General features: G+C 42.0%; 1 protein-coding gene and 1 long non-coding RNA gene across 4 annotated transcripts in view; one reads left to right on the top strand and one right to left on the bottom strand.

Moving 5' to 3' along the window:
* Positions 1-434: 434 nt before the first annotated feature.
* Positions 435-20,256, bottom strand: part of pmepa1 (prostate transmembrane protein, androgen induced 1) — a 39,686-nt gene continuing 19,864 nt past the window's right edge. The window contains exons 1-5 of one of the 3 annotated variants that reach the window (XM_032513551.1): positions 9,669-10,001; positions 6,120-6,274; positions 3,794-3,847; positions 3,316-3,680; positions 435-3,140 (exon numbers count right to left, since the gene is read on the bottom strand). In XM_032513551.1, the coding sequence (XP_032369442.1) occupies positions 2,828-3,140; positions 3,316-3,680; positions 3,794-3,847; positions 6,120-6,274; positions 9,669-9,726 (945 nt within the window). In that variant the 5' untranslated portion in view covers positions 9,727-10,001 and the 3' untranslated portion in view covers positions 435-2,827. Of the gene's footprint in view, positions 3,141-3,315; positions 3,681-3,793; positions 3,848-6,119; positions 6,275-6,524; positions 6,529-9,668; positions 10,002-20,256 lie in introns of those variants that run through there. The other 2 variants (XM_032513552.1, XM_032513550.1) reach the window with 2 other exon arrangements.
* LOC116687865 (uncharacterized) overlaps positions 8,738-20,256 on the top strand; it is a 14,071-nt gene continuing 2,552 nt past the window's right edge. The window contains exons 1-2 of the long non-coding RNA XR_004331650.1: positions 8,738-8,748; positions 10,236-10,239. This is a non-coding gene — a long non-coding RNA (uncharacterized LOC116687865). The remainder of the gene's footprint in view (positions 8,749-10,235; positions 10,240-20,256) is intronic.

The following is a 20,256-nucleotide window of genomic DNA, read 5'->3' as shown; positions in this document are numbered from 1 at the left end:
TGCATAAAGACTGGACCCTAAAGGGCTCCTTCACATCCATACGAACGCCTGTATGTTCTAATCTTCTACTTTAGTGAGCTACAGTTGCATCGCACTCTTAAAGAGATGACAGAAGACTGAGTTGCTATTAACACTCGTGTCACTTTTCAACACATCGGTGTGTCTTGTTTTCAACAACCCATCTCCTGCTGCGTTCATCACACAAAGAGTTCTGCTCCAAAAGTTAAAAAATCCACCACGGGGGGGGAGAGGTAAGACAGATTTCTCCGGTTGGGTATCAAACCTCTAGAATATAATGCTGCCGACAGAAATGTGTCGGCAGCACAGCGTGCCAAAAACACTGAATGTCTAGTCACATTCATAATCGTACTTACTCATTCTTTGATAAGACAGTTCCTGATTTAAATAAAAGTTTATTTTCAAACTGTATTTTCATTTAGCCAACTACTACGTTTTAACATTTGAGAAATGACAAGCTTCGCGGAAAAACATGTCTACGTTTTTCACAGTAAGGCTGCGAAAAAGGTTGGAACTGGTACTGAAATTACTTTGAGTAATAGTTTTGAAAATGATTCCCAGCCCAGCATTCCCAATGATAAATCACGGATTCCAGGTGGTGAGGTAAGAATCTGTTTCCCAATTGAAGGATGTTTGAAGTTTTGGAGCACAACTCTTTGCATCTTTTAAAAGTCTCTAAAGGTTGGGGGATCTAACCTACAATATCAAAAGGTTCTACCGTAGTTTTTAAGGTTTTTTTCGGCTGCCGCTGGCTGACAAAAGATTGTTGTCTCTTTCCCGGTGCAGTAAAGTGCTCAGAGATGCCTGCAACGAGGTAAACTCACCACCGGGGAGTGTGTGGTGTGTGTGTGTGTGTGTGTGTGTCTCTCGAGAAGGCAGGAGAGACTTTAAAAGAAACTGGAGGTGTGTAACCAACAAATGCTGGTCGTATGTGTGTGTGGCCACGGCAGTGCACAGTCAGCGTATCACTCAGTTAGGGCCTGTAGGGCGGCCTGGCTTCCTTCCTCAGTAGTGCGCTACAAAGGGGACGTCAGGCCTCACTGCATCTGCCTTGTTTCTCTCTCTTTTCACTCAATGAACAACACTTCTGACATTCGAATTAAATAACACACAAGCTACAAGCTAACTCTACATTCTACTTTACTCCACTGTTACATTAGACATTCGTCGTGATTGGTTCAGACATCCGTTGCATGGGACAAAGATCTGATCAACGCGAGCAAACTCGTCCGTGCTGGGCTTGTTTTGGTCGAGGGAGCGACAGCCAGCTTTGGGATTGGCTAACGATTCGGCCAACAGGATGAGAAAAAGCCACAAGCAGTTTCTGATTGGGCCTACAGGTTTGAATACTGACTTGTGGTTGGCTCGCAGGAAGGACTCGGACATTTGCATAAGTGAGGGATTTTTTTTTTTTTTTTATCTCAATGGTATAGGAACGGTGGATCCGAGTCCGTTGAACCCAAGTCAGAATCTGCCCATGATATGTTTTCGTGATACTGGCTGCTGTGCACTGAGCTGGGTCCGGCCCTCCGGTGAGTCCCTGTGCTTTCAGGTCTCTCGTTCTGTTCACGCCTCAATAGACAGAGCTCCTTCACAATAAAACGTCTCTCTCACACGCACCATCTGCGCATACTAAAAAAATAGTGCAATTCTTTTCAGCAATTATATAAATAACTCTAAATTCGTGCTTTTAATTTCGCTCTCGATGTGTATATATATATATATATACTCAAAATGTAATATCATGCCAACATGTATGTAGCAAAATGTTCAACGTGAAAGTTGGCACCCCAACAGATTATTTGATGTTTCTTTTTCTAAAAACTAGACAACATGTAAAAAACACCCAAAAAAACAACAACGTCTTTACTCATAAGAATCTATCAAGTTTAGAAAAATACCCAGACTTTCTCTGTTTTCTCTCTCATCACTCATATTGCGAATTTCTTTCTTTTTCTGTGGTGAAGAACTTCGTGCAAACCTTCTTTAGAAAACTACAACTAAAAAAGGATTTTAGCGACAAGTCCCGCATTGGTTGGTCGATATAAGGCAGAACGTTTAGCTCGAGGACTTTTACTGTAGCACTGTGCTAGTTTAAGATACCGCTGACTAAATCTAATGTCTGTCTGGAAATAGCCTAATGTGCTAACGTGTCCCAGCGACACAGCTCAAGCCTGGTGCAGGAGTCACTGCCAACGTAAAGCAGCGAGGGGGATTATCAATAGAGAACAGAACCTGGAAGAAAAAAACAAGATTGCAACATTTCGCCATTTGCCTGGATAGAAAGATTTTTTTGTAAGCGCGAAAAAAAGACGAACAAACAACAAACAAACAGAACGAGTAAATATTTATAATGAATGGAGATCAGTCTAGTGGAGGAGGGATGATGTGGAGTTGTTTAAGGGAAGAAGGAGGCTTCTGTAGCCACCCTTCTCTTTTGCACCTTCTGCCCTTCATCTCTGACATCGTCGCTTCATCCAAAGAGCTCCTCAGACAGGAAATAAGAAGGTGTTGGAACAGGAAGTACCGGTTGTCCTCCTGCAACTGTGCTTGCAGGAGCGATGTGGTTTTCCAGGTGTTCTTACCTAACGGGAAGCCGGCGGCTGCTGCTGCTGCTTTTTCAGTCCTAGCCCGATCCGTGAAGTGGGGAAACTGATGAAACTGACAACATGTCAGCAACAACTACAACTAACGAGAATCAGCCCTTAAACCATTCAGAGTGGATTATTAAGTGGTGAGCAGACAAAAGAATCCTGGTCCCCCCCTCCCCCCTCCCCCCTCGTAGGCTAGGAATAAGGAAGCAGTACTGTCACACCTGCTGGGGCTTCTGGGATTTCTCCTTCGTGTTCCTTGCATTCCTGTTGTCCACACTTCCTTGCTGCTGCGGTGGAGGTCGGAGCAGGCCGTGTACGAATGAGGACGGGGGTGCTAGCGAGGGCGATACAGTCCGATGGTTGTGGCTGGGGGTCAGGGATGTCGGGTGGTAGTAGTGCCCGATCACCTCGCTGTAGGTCGGGGGAGCTCCTTCTACTCGAGAGCCCTGCTTCTGATGCCGGGACAAGGCCTCCTGGGCTTCTAACACACTGACGCCTGAATGGACACTCGGGGGAGGGGCCTGCAGACTGGAACCAAAACAACAAGGGTAAGATAAATAAGACTGATGGGAGCAGAACAACAAGGGGGCAAAGCCGACCGTAGGATCTGAAAAATGAGACAACTACGCGAGAGGGCGGGGTCGTGGACAGTCATGGAGTGACGTCAAACACAACAAATGACTGACAACTCGTTTCTTGTTACCTGGCCTGCGGACAGGAGCTGGAAGGGTTGAGGGAGTGGGAGTCGAACACTGTTCGGTTGGGCGGTGCTCTGACCGACTCGCGGTTCAGCTCCATCTGTTGCTCCGGGTCTCGAAGCTGCAGGGTGCAGACGCCCTGGTACGGCGGGGGCTCCTCTCCGTCCGAGAGGCAGATGGTGGGGGGGAGATCGATAAGACTCTGGGGCAGGTAGGGATACGTCGGCTGGAAGCGACTCGGGGCGTACGTGTGCTGGAAGCGCTGGGAGGGGAGCGGAGGCGGGGGCTGGGGCTGGGCGTGCTGAGGCTCCCGCTGCAGGTAGGACGAGGGGACCCCTCTGTCCGGAGGCCGGGGGTTGTACACCTGGTGCTGTGGTGAAGAATGACATTGGATTACTGCTGCTGTGCCATCCTTTGTAACATTAAACTTAGCTGTTATACACACATTTTTGATTTTTGGCGACTAAATGTTTCTTCACTCACCTCATTGAGACCACTGGTTGTCCCTGTTGCCTCAGAAGACCACAGGCCTGCCTCCTGAGAGAGAGAGAGAGAGAGAGAGAGAGAGAGAGAGAAAATCTCTTTGAGTTGATCTATTGAGCAATTTCCCTTTGATTTAAACCCATTTACCAAAGGTCCCACATGTGTCGTTGGTGCTATCTATACCTGTGATACTGTGCTATATATCATGTCAATTAAGCTGATTTAAATAAAAGTGACAAAGAGAGACAGAGAGCTGCAGTATGAGTATGTATGCACCATATCTAAGGACAGTCCAAACTATTCAACAGCATCCTTTATAGTCCTTTATGTGCGGTTGAGTCTCTACTACACACTACTGCTGATACGTACTTTGTAAGTAAAAAATTGAATGGTTTAGTTTGTTGTAGTGTTTTTTAGTGTGTTGACATTTTTATAAGCACACTTCTTTGTGTTATTTTTTCAAGTGTGAAAAACTACATCCATATAACACAGCATGTACATGGGACCCAGCTCTGTTGTGCTTTTCTTTGATTACATTGTTGTCCACTAGAGGGCTCCGCTGGTGAACACACTCATTCCTGCTGTGTCTTTTTTAAATATTCCCATCTTTTCTTAAAATATAGTATTGTCTTTATGTCACAGTGAATCTTGTAGCTGTTTATAAGAGGCATGCTCTAACTGTAGTGTCTTTACATCTGAATACTGAAAAATGTAACATTTCATCAATTGTTGTGTTTAATTCATTGTGTTGTTCAGAGGTTTGAGCAATGCACACTTTGTTATTGTCTTTGCATTGTTGCAAATTACTTGTTGCTGCGGTAATGACCCAATTTCCCCACGCAGATTAATGAAGTTTCACCTGGTTAACAACCATATTAACATTAACGACTTTGTAGGGGGGAAATGGCTCCTATAAAATTCCCCAATCAGTCTACATGAATCTACAAATGACTTGATAATACCTTGGGGAACAAACTGGATGATCTCTTCCCCAGAAGGAATACACACACTTTTGTAGAAATGATTTGAAATCCGTTGTGTTGCAGTGAGAAGACAAAAGCAGCCTTTTACTTCTGTTTAAACTGTTTAGAAGGAACTTTTCCAACTTCAGTGCAGGTTTTTGGTGCTCTGGCGAACTGTCTGCCTGCGTGTCTTACTGCCTGCATGTGTGTCAGTGTGTCTGTCTGCTAATCCAAATTAACTAGGACAATGACTCCCCTGAGCTTATCAAAAGCTCTATGTGCTATGTGTGTGTGTGTGTGTGTGTGTGGTTCCAGAGAAGTACGATATGAGTAAAGGATGAAGCACACACACACACACACACACACACACACACACACACACACACACACACCACACACACACACACACACACACACACCACACACACACACACACACACACACACACACACACACACACACACACACACACACACACACACACACACACACACACACACACGATTGAATAGCAGGTGATTCACAGAGCACAAGCACAGTCATATGGTTGTAGGAGCCTCAAGTGTAAGTCATTATGTGTGTGTGTGTGGTGTGTGTGTGTGTGTGTGTGTGTCCTTAAAATGGTCGTTGCGAGCCGCTGTGGCCCTTAATGAAGAAATGAATCAGTGTGTTAGCCTGCAGGGGTGTGTAATCACCAGATCCCATGCTGTCACTCAGCACTCCTTGAACTTTGTTTTTCTTCTGATTGTGTCTTTCATCGCTGTGACTGAACCGCTGGACACACAGCTCCTTCTGCACAGCCTGTTTCTACAGTGATACCTCAGTTTATTGCTAAGTATGTTCAACTGCCTTTAAATCACACACTCGTAATTAAATACATAATTTAAATGTTTTAGTTTCCCGCATTCATGTTGGATTTAATATATGAAATGCTCTCTATTTGCCCCACATGTTTGTGACTCAAAAATATCTGCTATGAAAGCTTGTTGCTTTCAGTAAAAATTACCTACTTTTTCTAAAGGAGTTCATATATTTCACATTAACTAAGCAGCTATTTCCAAATTATTTCTATTAAGCCACTATTTTATTCTAGAGAAACCATAGCTGTGAACTCTATGCAAAATATGCATCTTCAATAATCAGGCAGCCATCTGGTCAAACTAACTCACTTAAAGAAAAATCAGATCTGATTCCCTCAAGAAGGACCTTGAAGGCAGCAAGTTGCAATATTAACACACATTAAGCAAGCCAGTGTTTTCTGTGCTGTATGCTCTGTTGTTTACATGTACCTGTTCAATCCATTATTTATTTGGATTCAATGTATACAAGCATCCTGACACACTGGGTGTAACTGTTAGACTTACGTTGGCCAATGGCAGGTGTCTCCTGCGTGCAGGGGCGTGTCTGGAGAGGAGGGAGCGTGCTGATAGGCGGTAGTGGTTCAGCAGACAGGTGATGACCACCACCATCACCATCATGACCACCACGATCACCAGGATCTGGACGAACTCCAGTTGGGCTACAACATCACGGAGACAAAGATCAGGGTCAGTTTACGCGCCGTGGTTAGTCCTACTCCGCTGTAGAATGTCTTCGGTGGACCTGGACCAGCTCGTCAAGTCTGAGAAAAATAACCTCTGCAGCTACGTTCAGAGCAAAAAAAGCGCCGAGTGGGAGCGCCACTTAACAAACGGCCCACTTGTGTGACGTTTTTTTGTGTTATTTAACCCCCCAATGTAGCACAAGTAGACTTTACATTTCACAGTTACTGTTTTCCATCAGATCACATAGATCGAAATTTCCGATTGCACTTGAAGGCAGCTTCATTTCACATGAGAGAGACAAAGAAAAGACATAGGCGCAAATCCCAAAGGGGGAGGGGGGGGGGGGGTTGTAGTATAAAAAAACGCGTGACATTGCTTCGAGCTCCTTTAACTTAAAATAATAAATATATTTTTACAGCCCTACAGAAAAACACAAGTAACATAATGCTTAATTTAAAGTAAGGTAGTCGCAGGTAAAATCCCACACACATACTATATGCACAATATACATGTGATGTTTTATCACCGTTGGTTCCAAGAGAAACCGTATTCACTGCAGCTGTTATTGTTTATGCTGGACATTACACATAAACAAGAAGTAACAGTGTAAAGTGTGGGTGAAAAGAAAGAAGTTAAAGCAAAATCTATAAATTCCTATTAATCTCTTTTCACATCACGGGAACCTGTGTTTCACATAATGTTTTCGTGTGGTCAACTACAGAGGAATAAGCTACAGTACATCAAGCTGTGGGTGCACGGCCTTGTTTTCAAAAATCTATTTAAATGATCATCAAAATATCGGACCTTTTGTGACATCTTTAATTTACTTGTTGTGTCAATACATCAATATCACAAAAAGGTAGCGATTAACTATTGATAGATCAACTTGTCGTTTCAGTACTTGATTCATTTATTGTTGGTTTGAGCGTGACAACTGGATATGGTGATAAAATAATAAAGAAATCCAATTGATAAATACTACAAACTAGCCCTACTATGACTTTAATCAGCATTGTACCATTTACATTGTGTCTTTAATGATCGTGAGTCTAACTGCTCTAACTGCAATGTGTCAATTCAGCAACACGGTTTATATGTTTCTGTGTTGTTGTGAGAAAAAAAGGTTTTCAGACACAGCCCAGACAGAGAGGGAGTCCTTATGTAGAGGTCAGGGTGTGTGTGTGTGCACACACACACACACACACACACACACAGAGCCAGACTAGACAGACATACAGGGCTAGCTTTGTTTAGAGGCAGTCTGCTCTAACCCCCCCTCCTGCATCCACCACCCCCACCAACACACACGCACACACGGAGCATGTTTCTCACACTTCTTTTACGAGGAGCAGGCGGAGGTCAGGGCCAAGTCAGACAGAAGAACATAAAGTAGCCTGCAGACCACACACACAACACACACACACACACACACACACACACACACAACACACACACACACACACACACAACACACCACACACACACACACACACACACACACACACACACACACACACACACACACACAACCACACACACACACACCACAACCACACACAACACCCAAAACACACACCACACACGTATTCCAACAGTTCACACGAGTTCTCACAGCCTTGTTATGTTCTTCTGACCAGCTAACCATTGCACAGAGACGCACAGACAGCCAGTTGACTCTTATAGCTCCTTCATAACCTCATTATGAATCCAACCATTCATCCCAAACCATCCCAAACTTGTATTTAACCAGAATAAACCTGAAACCACTTAAAAAAACAAGCCTGATGCAACTCGACAACTCGACTGGAGCAGGTCACACATTACATCAATAAAACAGTAAATAGAAAACCACCAGTGAGCGATGAAGACCAAATCCTCTCCCTTGTCAGTGTTATTTGGCATCACAATAACAATAATTTCATTACCAATACGTATCATAAAATAGTAAATATACTGGAAAGTCAGATGATTGGTGTGTAATCTACTTTTGATCTCCTTTGTGTGACTTCAGACAAATGTTTTTTTTTAATTTAACATAAAATGCAATTTGCACTTTTTGATAAGGACACGTCTGTTGTTTTGTATAGTTTATATAAATAAAAAGGAACATTTTTCAGTTGTTTGTCTGCAGCTCATTCTGTTAAAATAATTGTGAGAGAATCACTTCATCGACTTTAAATTGTGAATTACATCGAATTGCGAGTGTATCATCACATCCCTATTGCCAACATTTATGAATGCATTATTATCAATTATAAAGGATGGAGTTTCCAACCTGGCAACCCGAAACCTGTACTTTTCAGTCATCACCATTTCTCCAAAGCCTATAAAGAGGTCTTCAAATTTCCCCTTTAGTCTGACCAACTGTATTACCCTCACAGATATTCAATTCATAGAGACATGAACCACTCAAAAGACACAAATCGTCACACTTGAGAAGCTGAAACCAGTGAATGTTTGGCTTTTTCGCTTCATAAAGGACGTACAGACCGTCTGTCAATCAACTTATCCAGGGATCTTCAACAGGGGGCCCGGGACCACTAGGGGGTCCTCAGAGTCAATGCAGGGGGGACTAGTGTACATTTTTGAAAGTTTTTTCAAAATTTAAAAAGTCTTAACATGAATCCAACATATTATTAGCAAATATAAATCCCCACTGATGACAGGCTCACTGGCCTATGGTCAAGGTAGTCACTGAGACCATGTTACATGTGTGTTTAACATTAAAACATGGTGACAAATATTAGGCTACTTGAATATCTTAGTATTTCTAAGCAAAAAAGCTATGTTTAAAGGCTTTAGGCCGTCCTACATGTTATTAAAAGCATAACTTAACAACATTTTATAAAATATATGGAGTAGGGGGTCCTTGCTCCATCTCTCGTTCAGTTAAGGGCCCTGAACCAATCGATCCAGTGATGTCCTATGTCCTCGCTTGAAACTGGTAAAGTGAGGACTAATGTAGATGTGTTTCAGTTTTGGGGGTTCAATTACGGAATGACTTTAATGATGGGTAAAATAATAATATAAAATATGTTTTTTTTAAAGAAAAAAAATGAAGTCCTTTGATTAAAAATATAAGATTACTAGGATTGTGCTTAAGTATTCTGTGGGTTTTACAGGATATTGCAAAAATAAGCCTTGGCATCAGCTTATTCCTTTTTCACTTAGCTACGATGGCGAATCACGCATGTTAACCGAAATCAAAGGATTCATCATCATCATCATCATAAAGCCTTCAAAGCATACACATCATATATCCTCAACAATATTCCTTAGTGTAAAGAACGTATCAACCCAAAGAAGGAAATCACAGCGGATTTAAGATTAAAAGGATTCCTGTTCAGTAAGCGTCGACGACAAACTCACCGCACAGTTGCGTCTGCACACAGTTGTCATGGTTGTGACTTCCTGACGAAGGCTGCATGCTCTCTGCGCTCTAAAAGATCCCCGCTCAGACTTTCTCCAGCAGAGGTTTGCGTTCCTCTGCCAGCTAACCTGAAGACCGTCTTCCCAAACTAAAACACAAAACTGAAAAACAAACCAAAAACGAATCTTCCCGCTGCAGTTAAACTCCAAACTACATGTCCCGTGGATGCTGCGACACCGTGTGTGTGTCCTCACCGGGTGACACACACACTCTGAAGCTAGACTGAGCTTTGTCTGCAACTTTTTCTCACACAAATTCCCACACTGTTTGGACACACACACACACACACACATATATTGAGGAAACAGCTGACCAGACCCCTCCCGCCCCAACACCCCCTCCCAATAGCTGTGAACAAAAGGGGTCAATGTGAGGGAGGAGGGGAGGGAGAGACAGAGAAGAAAGAGAGGAGAGAGAGAAAGAGGCGGAGTGGTGGGAGCGTCTGGGAGACACAGATGGGTCAGAGGGACAGACAGAATAATGATGAGAGAGAGAGAGAGGGGGAGGGGGGTGGGAGAGCAGAATCTACAGCTTCAACTTCTCTACAAAATAAAAGAATTTACAAGAAAAAAAAAACTTTGGAAAACTCAGTATTTACGACATAGACACCAGAATTCCCAGCCGCTGGTTCACACTACATGGTACATGGTACGGGCCCTTGCTTTAGCTCAGACTCTAGAGTCTTGTGGTTTTATGTGCAAAATAGGTCAAATTCTAAAATAAATGTGATTCAAGACAGCTGAAAAGCTGTCACCTGAGTGTTGGGATAAGCCACTTCGCTGCTGCTTTTGAAACGCTGCCACTTTGTCAATAGCTCGACAGGGAAGTCGTGTACGTGTGTTGCGCTGTGGAGAAGATTGGAACATACTGAACATATTTCTCAACACAGGAGATATGCTGCAGGAGTGGTTTGAGTGGTTTCTTTTGGCATTTTGATATGTTTTGATACATTTTTGGGTGACTCTCATTTTGTCTCCAGAGCTGCTGTGAACTGGAGAAACGAGCTGTGCACGTTTCAGAGCCACTTCCAAAGCTGAGAGCATTTCATTGTCATAACTTAGACCTTCAGTGGACTATTCCTTTAATGGGAATTACATGTGCATGGACTTATGTTTCCATGGGACATCAGACATGATGAGACGGGACAAGGTTCTGACTAGGCCGGCACGTTTTTGAAAAAAAACATTGCAATATTTTGTTTTCCTGTGGTATGAAAAAAAGACTATATTAAGTTGACTAAAAAGTGGAATGAAAAAAAAATCTTTTGGAAATTGATCTTATTGCATTAATTCAAAAAGTTAGGAAAAATCCAACCTTTAAGGACACCAATTTTCTTTGTGAATGAATAATGTATTGTAAATAAATAAAAGTTCTTCCTTAAAATACAGGGGGCATGAGTATAGACACCCCTATGTCCCATAGAGGCAGGCAGATTTTTATTATTAAAAGCCAGTTATTTCATAAATCCAGGATACTATGCATCCTGATAAAGTTCCCTTGACCTTTGGCCCCCCCATCATCACATACCCTTCACCATACCTAGAGATTGGCATTGGGTACATTCCATCAAATCATCTCTCAATGCAAATCAAACCAGCTATTAGTCTAACTGAAAAAACACCATGCCAATCTCTATGTATGGGGAAGGGTATGTGATGATGGGGTGGGGGTGGGGGTATTTTAATTCCAAAGGCCAAGGGAACTTTATCAGGATGCATAGTATCCTGATCCATGTTATAACTGGCGTTTAAAAATAAAAAATCTGCCTGTTTCTATGGGAATTTAACATAGGAGTGTGTATATTTATGCCCCTTGTATGTTAAGGAAGAACATTTATTTATTGACAATACTTTATTCTTTCACAAAGAAAATAGGCGTCCTTAGAGGTTGGATTTTTCCTTATTTTTTAAATTTAGGTATTAAGATCAATTTCCAAAAGAGGATTTTTTTATTCCTCTTTTTAGTCAACTTAAGCAGTGGTTTCCCATTCTCATGAGCAGCACTGTACAACAAGTTGTGCTGGCAGCTACTGTTTTAAGAGCGATAAATGGAGTGTAATGTTAGAGCTAATGTTCGCAAAATGTTCACAATTTGGCGATCATTTACACTGGATTGTCCAGTGTAAATGATCGTACAGATGATGATTTGTACAGTGCGCAAGGCTTCAGTTTCGGGGGGGCAATAAAGTTTCACTACTGCTTTACACGGTTTAGTTAAAAATACACAGCACACACACACACACACACCACACACACACACACACACACACACACACACACACACACACACACACACACACACCACACACACACACACACACACACACACACACACACACACACACACACACACACACACTCACAGCATGACTATACTGTGGTTACTGCTTTCAAAACCTACATGTGACAGTCACACGGTCCCACTTCCACTTTAATTTTTTTAAATATTGCATCTATTATATCATCATAACGTCATTAAATTATAACAGGGAAACAGAGCAAAGGATGAACGAAAGACGGAAAGACATTGAGTGATTGTGTGACAGGTGATCTGAGAGGAAAAACACAAACAAACTCATGAGAAACTCAATACACATGAAACATAAACAGACTCAAATAATGAAACGTAAACAGATCCTATTCATCTGCTTATTAAACTGAACTGATAGAGTGAACGGCAAAAAGGAACAGACACTTCACCACACTTTGATGCCAGCCTCGCCATCTGTGTGGAACCACCCAGACCTCCACTGTGTGTGTGTGTGTGTGTGTGTGTGTGTGTGTGTGTGTTTGTGTGTGTGTGTCAGCTGGTGCTGAACTTCAGTCTTTCAGCCAAAACACTCCCACCACTCTTGTCTTCTTTCTCATTCTTTCTCATCTATCTCTCTTTTTTAAACTCAACACAACATAACCTTGTTCTCTTGTTGTTTTCCTGGTATTAGACGAGATTACAACATCACCAGTGCAACAATTTGATTAGTCATCATTACATTCTAAAAAGATTAAAAAATAACTTTATTTCTGTCATGGCCAACTTTGGGATCCAACAAAATTCCCATCAACACACAAATTTAATTGTGTTTTTACCAATCATTAACAACACTGTGGCCGAGTTGAATCAACATTGCTGTCTACGTATGTTTTTTGTTACTTTGCGTGGAGCGGATGAATAACACATAACCAATAACAAGCTAGATTTTTCTCAAACTGCCAAAAAACACAAGACTCTCCTGCAACACGGACAGTGAAGGCGAGGGGTTTGTTTTTATAAGAATCACCAGTTTGTATGTATTTTTTCTGTTCTTGACAAGCCGTTCTGCTTTCTGAGTACATTTTGCAAAACTGAAAATTGACAGCCGTTTCTTCAATTTCTTCTTCAATTTTCCAGATTAACACTCTGAGGTCTAAGGGCATCTTTACATTTCTTTTTTTTAAATTCACATTTCAAGGGTATTTGCATACAACCGGATACCCATTTGTGTTTCATGTCAAAATGTTCAGATGAAGCTCTGCACAGTGAGGCCTAAGATTTGTTCCGGAGCAACGTACAAAGAGATAATTTGGCCCTAAAGCTGCAAAAGTTGATGTTCACTTTCTGAAGTTTCTCAAATCTCTGGTGAAAAACAAACCTAAATTCAAATTCACACAATGTAATACAACATTGCTGTTTCCATTCTGCTTTTGTGATTTGATGAGTCATAACTCATACAAAAACACTTGCTGACTGTGTGTGTGTCTGTCTGCCTCCAGTAAAACTAGTCAGCTCCCAAAAAAGGGGGGTCAGCAGGTCAGTCAGCAGACCTCCTCCTCTCCTTTTTCTTGTCCTTTCTTATTTTTCAGCCTCTCCCTTTTCTCTCCATCGCTTCTTCTGTCTCTTTCATTTCCTGCTGTCTCTACTCCCTCCCTTACCTAACTCCTTCCATGCTGCATACTAACAGGGAAAACATCTTCCTATGTTATGTTTCCATCCAGATGTTCTGCACATTGGAAGTGAATTTCCAAAAGAGGATTACACTATAATATCGATACACCAAATGTTTTCCGTTTTAGCAAAGCAGACAAACTTTTTGTGCGTGTGTGTGTGTGTGTGTTTAATATCCAGGCACAATTTAAACTCAAAATACAACAAAAAAGGAAAGAACTTGCACTTTCTTTGCTTTCTTTCTTCCTTAGGCCATTCCGCCTCTTTTCTCTCTCCCTCTCCCTCTCTTTTATCTACGGCTCTTCCTTTCAATTTCAGGCTTTTTTGGCATGACCAAATCATTTTTAAAGCAAATGTGTTGTGCAGATGCAACGGTGAAAAACATCCCCAGGGCCAAAAAACATGCTTCAGTGAAGATACACAACAACACTCTTTCTTTAACACTGAGCCAAACTGCACTCACCGTTGACTGCGTTTGAGTTCTGTCACACTCTACGTTTACACGTGGGCGCCTATTTTCATAAATAGACATTTCAACCTCTCAAAAGCAGCATCATGCACACCTGTCAGTAATTTACACGTACCCGTGTATATACGCCAAACCTGTAGGTGCCAGTGTAACGAGAAGCTCCAGCCTACGTTAACCAATCACAATCACGAATATAGCAACAACAGCAACGAATCACTTCCTCTCTCTTCTCCTCCTCACTTCCTCGGCTGTTTAAACCTCCGGTTGTCTCAGTTTACGAGCAAACAAAGGTTTCCAAAATCTCCACTCTGGATGGAGTTTTTAGAAAGACTTGTTTTCAGAAGAGAATTCTCCGTTTGGGTGTAAACGGAGGGCACAAACGAAGGGAAATGTTCCCGTTTGTCAAATTAACCGTGTACGTGTAAACGGGGCATTACGCCAAAAAAGTGTACAGTTGTTTGTGCCAACTAGAAATAAAACACTGAATGCATAGCTTTCTTAGGCTTCTTTCCCAAACTAAATCTTGCACCTGCTCAATATATGTATTTTTGAACAATTCTTTATGTCTGCATCATATCTTTATGACTGAGGTGGACTGAGGCTTTTATTTGAGCAGTTACTTTCTTCAACTGATCTACTCTTATTGTTTTTCTGAGGTTTTCCACATTCTGGTCTACAAGTTTTTTAGCTTGAAAAAAAATAAGTTTTCCCTACTCTTCCAGGAATAGATTCTGTTGGAGGAAACAAAAGCTGAAATGTTGTATTTGTTTATTTATAAATGTTTATCATTCATATTGTTTTGCTTAAAACTGTTAGCCTGGAAAGCCAGACTGAAATCTGAAATATTAAGAGTCTGGCATCCAGTAATGAAAGTCGGCCATCTTGAGGGCCGGCACCAAGCGTGAATTTAAAAAAAAATCTCATGGTACGCAATTGGATAACACTACGACCAATCACATCATCCCATGGGGTGACTTATCCAGAGCCCCATACGCTTAGCTACCAGCGTAGATTAAACTGTCGTCATCTGTTTGGCTCGCCCTTGGCCTGCCTATATAAGATACACCGATCTGATTGGTGCAGCTTGCCTCTGGCCCGCCTATATCAGAGACAACGATCTGATTGGTGCAGCTCGGCTACAGGGGCATAGTTAATGAGCAGCATTACTCGATGCCAGAGTGACTCGCTGAGCAGATTCAAATTGTGCTCTCATGAGAACTCTGGATTTCTAAGCTATAAAACTGTAAGAAGTGTAAGATACTTAGCTTTGTATGTTTCTTTTAAAACACTTGTGTTTTTTTATTAAATTGTGCTTTGTCAAATTTGGTTTAAATCTGATCATTGGCTCCAAATTGGCTCTAATTGGCTTTAAAGAGTGGCTTTATTTGATGTAAAAAAAAAAAATAATAAAAAAAGCCCAGTAAAACTGTAAATCACCACTGAATCAAAATGTAATGTTCCTCTTATCTATGATATGAGCATGTGACCCGTTTCAACTCCAACCCTCAAAGAATCGGAATCAAAAGGAAGAATCAGAAATGTTAAAATCAAAATGATGTCCAACCCTACTTGATAGGAACTAAAGGTCAGGATGACTTGGCCTCTGCTGCATCAATGATTTAACAACTCTTTTTTACTTTTTTTTTTTTTTAAGTCTGTAGCCTGTGAATCCCCAGATTTTATGACTGTACAACCCTAAATTGCTGGAGTACCCCTTTAACATGCATGCTCCTGCTGGGAGCAGATTTCTGACCTTGTCTGACATTAAAATCACAGTTCTTTAACTTGCCTTATGCAACTTTAAAGAAAACAACATTTTTTTTTTCTTAAACTTCTCATGTCAGGTTGTATGCGAGAGACTGCAGATCTATTCCCTCCCTCTGTGGCGTTGTCTAGACAGGAGGTGGCTGTAAGCCCGGCAGGCAGGCAGACACTCCATGGTTAATCTAAAGCAATTAGCTCATTTGTCATCCGCTGCCTGCTCTCCGTCTAACTGCCTCCTCCTCCTCCTGCATTCAGCTAAAGGTCACAGGCGGTCATTGCCGAGTCAGATGGCTTAGAGGCTGCAGACAGACAGAGAGGGGGGAGGGGGTCAGGAGAATGGAGAAGGGGGGGTGGGGGGGGTGGGGGAGAGAGGATGATATGAGGGTAGGAGAGAGGAAGGAATAGAAACGGGGAGAAACTTCCTGCTGGGAAGGAGGGAGGGAGTGGAGGAAAAGGATGGCAAGAAGTAAGGGAGGATGCGTGTAGGATGCAGTGGAGGATGGAAGAAAGAAGGAAGGAAGGAAGGAAGGAAGGAAGGAAGGAAGGAGGGATGCCGTACGTCAATCAGAATTGGGAGTGCTGCGAGAGAGCCTGTCTATTATACAGTCGTACTAAATGCTGTCATGGGTTTTACAACACAATATTCCGTATGTCAAAAGCCGCCACGGCAACTACACAGACACGGACATTGAGGTCAAGCATTAAAACTGCGAGGAGATGGTGTGGGGGGGGGGGGGGGGGGGGGGGGGGCAGGATGTGGTCTAGGACCAGCTCATCATACAGTAGTTTATGATGGCACAGAGTGTGGATATTCAGCTGTTTCATACAGGAGACAAGCGTATAAGCGCACACCGGTCAACCGGCGTTGGATATGAAACAGTTACAGAGTTACATATTCATTTTTTTAATCAGTTTTATTGTACAAGACAATATACAGAGCTATAACCAAATCACATATCCATTTGTACAGTGCCGCTGCACAATGGCAGTAATTACAGTTAAATCCCATGCTGTCGTACTCTGTAGCCGGCTGAATTGAACTCTCTCCAGGGGACTGTATAGCAGGATAATCAGTGCCCTGACGTCTTTGGTTAGCCTACTTTGATTCACTCGAGAAACCAGGAACAATCCAAAAAACCCTCAATGTGTCAAAGCTCCGACCAGCTGTAAGTCGCATCACTTTGAAGAAGTATGAAATAATAAATATATTGATAAATAATGGATAGAAAATTGACCAAAAGCTTCTACCTTGCCACAGATACCAATACACAGTACATTCCAGTTAAAAATAAAAAAAGGGACTAAACCTTTTTAATTATTTTGAAGTCTTTTTTTTGGCTGCTTTTTTTTTTTTTAGGGGGTGCTGCAACCCTTTGAGCACCCCAACCTCCTGCACCCATGGAAGGAAAGGCTACAGAATAAGAAGGTATATCAGAAAATATATAAGAGAAGGAGAAAGACAAGAAATAGCTCTGGTAGGGGTAGAAGAAGAAGTAGACGGACCGTTAACGCCGCCTACACATGAGAAGCAATGCACACCGCTAGGTAGGGCGCAGAGCAGGTATCCGTCATCAAGGGTGGCGAGGAAGCCATTTCCCTTTGCTGGGGAACGACGCACTGTTTTCTCATTGGTTGCGCTTTGGAAAGGTCAGCGGCAAAAAGCTCAAAGTTGAAATAATTTGAACTTTGCGCGCAGTGTAAAGCGGCGAATCGGTGCGTTACGCGACGCCCCGGGTAGCGCAGCACATAGTTGGGCGCCACCGCCCTCCCCATAGGAAATCAATGGAACTGCCAGCGCAAAGCCTATCGTCTGTAGGTGGCTTAATGCAATGACACAGGAAAGGTGGAAGGAAAAAAGAAAGTTTAGACGGGAGCAACTGAAGGAGACGAGGCAAACATTAAGAAAGAAGGAAAATTTACAGAAAAAAGGAAATGGGCAGGAAGAGAGAGTGAGAGAGAGAGAAGCTTGCTAATTCCTCCTCCCCCTCTCCTTTTCAGTACTGGGATGACTCGACAGTCTGGGTAGTCAGAAATAGCACAGACAGCTGTGTGTGTTTGGAGAGAGAGAGAGCGAGAGAGAGAGAAGAGGGAGAGAGAGAGAGAGAGAGGAGAGGAGAGAGAGAGAGAGAGAGAGAGTTTGTTTGCTTGCCAATTCTATGAGAAAGGCTATAGGGGGTAGAAGTGGGACACCAAACCCCAAAACGACACACACACACCACACACACACACACACACACACACACACACACACACACACACACACACACACACACACACACAACACACACCACACACACACACACACACACACACACACACACACACACACACACCACACACCACACACACACCATTGACTTTGGAAGCCACGGTCATGGTGCAGCCAACAAGTGTGGGAACTTTGGTCCACTATAATGGTCTAAACAGTGGGAAAACAGAGAGGGGGATGTATATTGTGTGTGTGTGTGTGTGTGTGTGTGTGTGTGTGTGTGTGTGTGTGTGTTGTGTGTGTGTGTGTCAGTGGTTGAGTGAAACATCATATTCAACATGTCTCGTTTGGGTAGGACATTCTGTCACGTTTCACTTGAAGTGGACAAACGCAGATGCAGCAGGAGAATTGACTGTCCTGTCCTGTATTAAAGTAAATGTTACTTTATTTGCAGTATTGCAATACAGTATACCATGATGCTGTAAATTGTCGGGAACATGAACTGTAAAACTATTTTTAGATAAAACAAGCAGGTGTAAATGTAATTTTGTATCTAATTCAGTGAATAGAAACATGACAAATGCAAGTAGTACTTCATCACAGTGACTTAAAAACCACATAGAAATCCTAGATTGCCATAAAGCAGACTGATTGACTGATTGCTTTACATACACATACAGCAAAATCCCCGGTGGTAGACGACATTTATATTATCTCATGCTATACATAGACCCAGTCCTGTCAACCAACCCTACACTGCAGACTGGGACATTGTTTCACCCATGAAGAAGAACACATTATTAGCGTAAAGCACGACAGAAGTACTGGAGGGAACAGTAACAGAGTGTATGCTGTCACAGTCAGACCGACTAGAATAAATGGAATAGATGAGAGTAGAAGGGAGGAGAGTGGAGCATTAGGCTAAATTTAGCGTGCTAATCCAGGGAACTCCCATGTTAAACTGTGAGTCCCATCTGGAGCACAAGCTATGCTAACGCTAACAGTGAGTGGGTCACAGACTCTCATGTGACTGATATGAATGATGTTAAAAAATGTTAAAAACAAATTCAAGTTCAAACGTCAGTGGCATCTTTAATATGAGTCAGAGAGTGTATTTCTGCGAGCTTGGTATTTTGATCACGTCAGCCTTTTAGGAAGTTAATTAGCTACAGATTAGCTCGTTGACAACTAGAGCTGCACAACATATTGGTTTTTTTGTTGTCGTCACAATATCAACTGGCGCAATATACACATCGCAAACGGTTGCGACATTTCGCAATAGACGCTATGAGATTTTGTTGTGCTGGAAGAAACTATGAGTAGAAAACTGGACTTTAAAGTGGGAATGTCACAGACCTACACTTTGTATGCATCAGTTAATTTAAATAGCTCACGTTACTGTATTGTGTGAACAGGTAACTTTGTGTAATATTGCTGGGTTCGACAATAAAAGGTTGCCCGATGGCTTGGGGCAAGTAAAACGCCCCGTTGGGCGAGTAAATATGGGCCTAACAACCCACCCTCCTGTCAGGGCATAATCATAACATAACCATTTGATTTAAATGTGCCGTTGGCCAATCAGGAATTGAGTTGGTTGCTCGATGCTTTTTTAATTTTTCTAATTTTTTTTACACTTTTGATGCTTTTAACAAATTTGGCCGTATGTTTTTTTACAAAGGAAAAACAACGAAAAAAAGTTTCCAGAAAGAAAAAAAAAAGGTCGGAAAAAAAAAATCAATTTGTTATTTATTTATTTTTTTAGGTTTGAAATTAAAAAAAGAAAAAACATTTGACTTTTTTTCCCGACCTTTTTTTTTCTGGAAACTTCTTGTTGTTTTTTTCCTTGTGTAAAAACATAGGGGCCAGTAAAACCTTTTTTTCCAGATTTGTTTTATTTACCCAACCGGTACGTTGCGTTTTGTTACGCTTTGACGTTTTTTCCCCCAAAGTTTGAAATAAAAAAAAAAACACGTCTTTACTTTTTTTTTTACCGTTTTTTAAAATATTTTTTGTATTTTAAACTTTTTTTTCCATTGTTTTCCTTGGAGAAAAAAAAGCCTAGGGGCCAAAAAAGTAGATTTTTTTTTTTACTTGCCCGACTGGACAAGAAACAAAAAAACCTTAGCGTTGACCCCTGTATTGTATGCTGTGTTTTATTTTGCGG

The sequence above is a fragment of the Etheostoma spectabile genome, chromosome 4 (assembly GCF_008692095.1).
Source record: "Etheostoma spectabile isolate EspeVRDwgs_2016 chromosome 4, UIUC_Espe_1.0, whole genome shotgun sequence".
NCBI lineage: Eukaryota > Metazoa > Chordata > Actinopteri > Perciformes > Percidae > Etheostoma > Etheostoma spectabile.
This window is presented reverse-complemented; position numbering and strand designations above follow the sequence as displayed.